General features: G+C 47.0%; 1 protein-coding gene across 1 annotated transcript; it reads left to right on the forward strand.

The window, feature by feature from the left end:
• Positions 1–4,480: 4,480 nt before the first annotated feature.
• On the forward strand, positions 4,481–5,713 carry LOC135389724 (piggyBac transposable element-derived protein 3-like). The gene has a single exon (XM_064619756.1). It carries the CDS (start codon positions 4,481–4,483, stop codon positions 5,711–5,713), a length of 1,233 nt encoding a protein of 410 aa, XP_064475826.1.
• Positions 5,714–6,245: the final 532 nt, after the last annotated feature.

Genomic DNA, 6,245 nt, shown 5'->3' on the forward strand with positions numbered 1-6,245 from the left:
TGGAGCAGCCCTACCGGGGTTGCCGTCTACTGGACCACAACGTATACTACTCGTGTGCGTGTGGATTTGGAACGGATCCGGTCGTAGTGTTGTGTGTATATGCGCGGCATGACCCACATTGCTGCATTTTTCAATACCACTTTATTGAATTGTAGCTCACAACAATAATCACGAGTGTTCTAGTGACTGCAATATTATATTCGCGTCCTTTGGACAGCGATACCGGTCCGCTTTGTAGTCGTACTATGTTCTTCGCCGGAACTGCTCCATTGCGTGGTACGCGCAGCATGGACTAAACGCACCGATGCACGAGCGGAAGCGACCACACCTAGTGATGAGGCATGAAAGAGTCCGATGTAATCCTGAGTGTAGCTTCATAACGGAATCAAAGCTTCAAATCACCACAAGTGCGAAAATAACGTAGCGTGTAACGTAATTTGAAGCGAGCTTGTGCGACGTTTTAGTGCCCCTTTGAGATCCCACACGGAAGAAGACTTGCGCGACACATGCAAATCGTGTTGCCGAAGGCTTTGCGTCCTGCACTGCGCCACGGGTCAAAATGCAAATGCCACCCGTCTTCATAACGGTAAAGAAGGTGGCGAAGGTGAAACACGGCGTGTCGACATAGCACGCGGAGCGAACGTTCTCGAACGCCAGGCGAGGGGGTGAGCGTGGAACACCGAGCTGTAAGGTAGAGGCTCAACACCACATCCCTTTGAAACATGAAAAATATTCGATGCTGATCGGAATGTTTGCGAAGGAGGACCCAAAACCTACCCGGAATCAGCAGAACCTTCCATGAAAGAAACCAAGACGGAAGCTCTCGCACCCGACCATGCGAAAATATGGCAAAATGTGCACTATGGATGCATATTCATTCGAAATATACAATAACGTGCCAAACATCCATTTATGTGCCCCAGAACCCTTTCTGATCGGTCCCAGACTATAATCAAAAGCGTTTTCTCATCGTCCGGATACGAAACCATGGCCAGAAGAATAAAACAAAAACAGAAATCTAAGAGTAATGAAGTCTTTATCCGCGCTCTAGTGACAACCACCTATTATGGAGTAGTCGGCTCAGCCATATTATTCATCGACACGTTGGGATTTTACTTATTATCCCCAAGTGCTTCTGCTCCCGTCTTCTGGCGGACCTGTAGTTCAGATAGCAATCCAAAGCGGCGACCGCGCTCTGTCCACTCTGTCCCTTTCGCTCGCACGTGATGTGTACATGTTGCGTGCGCAAAGCGCCTATAGGCCTCTGGGTGCTGCTTGTTAGGGATTTGAGAAAACAGATAGGATTTAAATCAAATCCGCATTGTGCAGAAGAGGCTAAATGAACTCCTAAATCAAGTCTGGATTTAAATTTATTCGAGCAAATCAAATCACTTTAAATCCGGTTTATTTTCGGCACACCAAATCAAACCCCTTTTTAAATACGGAATCCGGAAGACGACCTAACACTGCTGAACAGCTGTGGAATGGTTTCAAAATCCACCGCAGTTTTAGAAGCTCGGATTTTTTCACAGAATACCGAATTCCTAACAGTTGCGTAACTATAAGAAACAGAAGCGAAACATGGAAGACATCTACTTCACTAGAGCTCCATGAATAGATACCGCGGCAAAAAGAAATGGGAACTTGATTGCAGGATTGTGCTGCGGGAAGCACCGTACTTATCACTTCTTTGCAGACTTCCACAGTAACTTCAGTACAGTATTTAAGCTACGTATCTTAACTACTTTTGCGAGTCACTTGGTATTTCCAAAATACTTTCAAAGGTCAGTATTTAGTAATCTAACTTGAATTACTTTTTGTTTTTCTCAGTAACTTCTACTCATTTTCCAAGCTACCTTGAAGGTATTTCTCTGTGCGTGACACTGAGGCCAAGATTCTCTTTTGTCTCGCCAATGCGCCTTGCGCTGTACATACGCTTTAAGCCCTGAGATATTCGGGACATCCGCGCTCCTCTTGGGAAGGACTCTGGGAAGGGGTAGCGTGCAGCACCTCGCCTTTGAGAGCATGCATGAGGCGATGTGTTGTCCTGAAGAGCATGCGATGATGACGATGATTCGTGTTTTATTGGCCCAGCGGTAACTATGACCATAATGCGCCAAGTCTGTGGAAGGGTATGCGGGCGGTGATGATAAGGTCCCTTTCGCTCACGATAGGGACTGTGCGACAAACTGGTGGCGCCGCGATGCGGCCTCCGGAGAAAGTACCTTGCGTGATAGCCGCCGGGTAGCCAGCTTTGTTTACATGTGAAGTGCGGGTATCTTTTTTGCCACAGCATCGCTAACTGTGCCAGCACCTAAAAGAACTCTTCATTAGGGACCAGATGTTTCATTTCTCGTGATTTCTACGCTTCCAATACCACCGAGGTCACTAGACTCGCAGCGAATAGCGTTTGTGACGCGCGTTCGGCCATTGCATGAGGTGTGCACAACATGAGCGAATATATTCTATTTCTTTTGTTCTAGTTTCAATGAAACTGAATGAGGACCTGCAAAATGATCAATGATTTACAGTTGCCACTTTCGTGACGGTGAAACGCCGCTGGATACTGTATCACCATCATATGCACCGACCAAACGGCAACCTATTTCGAGATAATGATTGAGGTGTTTCATCGCCAGTGCCCAGAGCCGATATTGCTCTCGGTATGACGAGTCTCACAGTGAGAACAGAAGTTCTATGTTGTCCAAAAGGTTTAGTATTTACTCACCGACCATTTCACAGCTGTCGTCCCGCAAGCTTACGGGGGTAGCCGAGGTAAAAACTCATATACTTTCTTCTTTGAGGATCTCTTTAGAGTTATTGTATCTGAAGATACTGGAAAAACTGCAGTACAAGTTCAGGCAATAAGTTGTGACCCCACGTGTTTATTTGTATGGATAAAACGGACGCACGATGTAAATTTCAGTGACGAAGCTATGTGTGTGCAAAGACGACGAAAGGAATACAAGACTCAGTCAAAAACATATTACAAATGGCTGGAGTCAGAGGAATACACGTATATAACCTTCGCTTGCAAGCCATTTTGTGAGGAGTCAAATAACCATCCTCTCGACGTATCACTAACAGGTGTTTTGACCGGGCAGACGCGAGTGGCTGTTTCCGTACTGTTAGATGCATTATAAATACGGTGGTTGCTTCTGCGCAGTTTGTCTCCATTCTCTTCGTTCGCGCCCCAGAAAGGTTCCACATTATTTGCACTTCAAAAATTAGCCCTTCTAATTACGGAGGTCGCCACGCAAGCTACGGTTCCACTTGAGAATGCATAGAACGGGCGGCGTGGTATCACGTCGGATACGTCCAAGACCGCCACTGGCGGCGCTGTCGCGACGGAGCAGCGCGCCCCCTGTAGGTGTCGCACGGTCCCTATAGATACATTTGTACACGCCACTTTTCAAACGCCGCGCCTGGGCCTCCGCGTATTATTTACGCGATCCAGGCATGCCGTGTCCATCCGTAAACTCTACTTGTGCCGATAGTGCTGCCAGCTCGTGATTCCCGGGCCAACTACGTTGTTGAAAGGAAGAAGAAAATGGATGCCTCCTTCTTCTACGGTGCGCAGAGTAAGTGCTTGCAGAATTTTGTCATCTGGAGCAGTATAACAGCTTCTCTGACAATTGTTTTGTTGTAGATTGATTCATAAAAGATAAATGACGAGATATATGTGGTAAAATCATCGGCAGCACTGGTGGCCGATCAACAACGACAGCGTTTTCGCGAGCGTGTACATTTGTGCACAACGTGGTTCCAAAGGTCCTTTTTGATCGCGCTTCGTGGTGTCGCCAAATTTTGGGCATGCGGTTGTCCTTTTGGATTGCACTTGTGATGTCGGCTAACTGTGTAATATTACCTCTTCAGATGTTGAAAACCATGGCAGAACTAGGCGCAGATTGCAGAAATCTGCGGCCGAACAGATTTTCGACTCCATCACCAACGGGGATGAGTCAGAGGCGGATCTTTCCGATGACGAGATCAACGAAAGAGAGAGATCTGTCCTGGTGAGAATGAAATCTGCGCTCACTTCTTGGTATATGCTAAAGCATTTGTGAAATTTTAGGGAGCCCTGCAGCAAGATTCTGGGCATCACAGGCAGGATGTGACAGTCGAACAAGAGATTCCAGACGATGACGAACCGCCCACTAAGAAGCAGAAAGTACAAGTGAAGTGGTCCACAAAGCCGTTCCAGCCAATCGGTACAGAGTGTACGTACAGGCCACGTGACGGAAGCAGCCCAGAGGAACCGCTAACATATTTCATGCGGTACTTCACAGACACAGTCTTCAGTGATCTTGCAAAATTTACTAACATCTATGCACTTCAGAAAACAGGAAGTCAGCTCGCTTGCTCTACAGAGGAAATCAAGGTTTTCTTTGGTATGCTTATGTACATGGGAGTTCTGAAATTCCCGAGGATCAGAATGTATTGGCAAGGTGGAACAAGGGTACCGGCAATCGCCGACGCCATGCCTGTGAACAGGTTTTTCAGGCTGCGCAGTGCACTGCATATAACGGATCAAAATGCTGACCGAGACAAGTCGAGTCCAGATAAATTCTGGAAGGTGCGACCACTTTTGGAGGCAGTCAGGAACAGGTGTCTCCAACTGGAGGTGCTCGAGCACCAGAGCATTGATGAGCAAATGGTGCCATTTCAAGGAAGAGTTGCTGCGAAACAAGTGATCAAGAGCAAGCCAAACCCTGTGGGAGTGAAGGTCTTTGTGAGGTGCAGCAGTGATGGCCTTGCACATGATTTCGAGGTGTACCAAGGGAAGGGCACTGGCATCGATCCTAAACATTCCCATCTTGGACTTGGAGGGTCAGTTGTGATGAGATTGGTGCAACACCTTCCTTTGAATGCCAACTTCAAATGCTTCTTCGACAATTACTTCACATCCGTTCTTCTCCTTCGTGAACTCAAACAAATCGGCATCCTGGCCACAGGAACCATACGGTCAAACAGACTGCAAGGTTGCAAGCTCATGGGCGAAAAAGAGATGAAGATTATGGAACGAGGTACGTCACAGAGCAAGGTTACCGAAGAAGGGGACGTGGTTCTGGTGAGGTGGAAAGATAACAGCCTTGTCACTGTTGCTTCCACGCAAGTGGGAGTTGGCAGTCCAGGGGTTGCAAAGAAATGGAGTTCATCAACAAAGGAGCACGTGGACCTTGAATGTCCGCAGGCTATCCTGGAGTACAACCGTCACATGGGTGGTGTGGACAAACTCGATTTTGTTATGTCGTTGTACCCTATCAGGGCAAAGACTGTGAAATGGCCGGTAAGAATGATGTCACATTTTGTGTCATTTGGACTAGCCAATTCGTGGCTTGAGTATCTGAGAGATGCCAGCTCAGAAGGCCTTCCCAGGAAAAGCATGAAAGACATGATGCAGTTCCAAACAGACGTTGCTCTCAGCCTCATCATGTGCAACAAAGGAACGGAAAAGAAGAGAGGCAGACCAAGCCTAGAAAACGCAGCACAGAAGGCACCACGAACTGCACATAATGCTGATCCTATGCCCCCAAACGCTGTTCGCTATGACGGCAGAGAGCATTGGCCGCAGCATGTTTCTGCATCTTTTCCTCAACGCTGCCGAAGAGAGCAGTGCAACTCGAAATCCCGTGTGCGTTGCAGGAAATGCCGTGTCTTCTTGTGCTTGACAGCTACAAATGACTGCTTTTTCAATTTCCACGTTAAATAGGATGCTTTGCTTGTAAGAAACACAGCTTCACGCACAAATTTACTCGAGATACATTGTGAAATAAACACATTGTTGTCTGTCTCATTCAGTGGTGTAGGATCACGATGTGTACAAATGAGGACGCGATGGATTTCTTCAATTACATAAATAATGATGGCACCGCTGCATTTTTTCTAGTACATATGCCCCCTAGAACATGCGCAGCCATGTTCATAATTTTTTAAGTGTTTCATGTATTGCATGATTGAAAGGGTTAATGGCGCAGCGGTAACTACGACCATAATGCGCAAAGTCTGTGGAAGGGTATGCAAATGATGATGATAAGGTTTAATGGCGCAGCGGTAACTACGACCATAATGCGCAAATTCTGTGGAAGGATATGCGGATGATGATCATAAGGTTTAATGGCGCAGCGGCAACTACGATCATAATGCGCAAAGTCTGTGGAAGGGTATGCAAATGATGATGATAAGGTTTAATGGCGCAGCGGTAACTACGACGATAATGCGCAAAGCCTGTGGAAGGGTATGCG

Source organism: Ornithodoros turicata, chromosome 3 (genome assembly GCF_037126465.1).
Source record: "Ornithodoros turicata isolate Travis chromosome 3, ASM3712646v1, whole genome shotgun sequence".
Classification (NCBI taxonomy): Eukaryota; Metazoa; Arthropoda; class Arachnida; order Ixodida; family Argasidae; genus Ornithodoros; species Ornithodoros turicata.

Coding starts and splice junctions, on each gene's coding strand:
- LOC135389724 (XM_064619756.1), top strand. CDS start 4,481: ATGCCTGTGAACAGGTTTTTCAGGCTGCGCAGTGCACTGCATATAACG.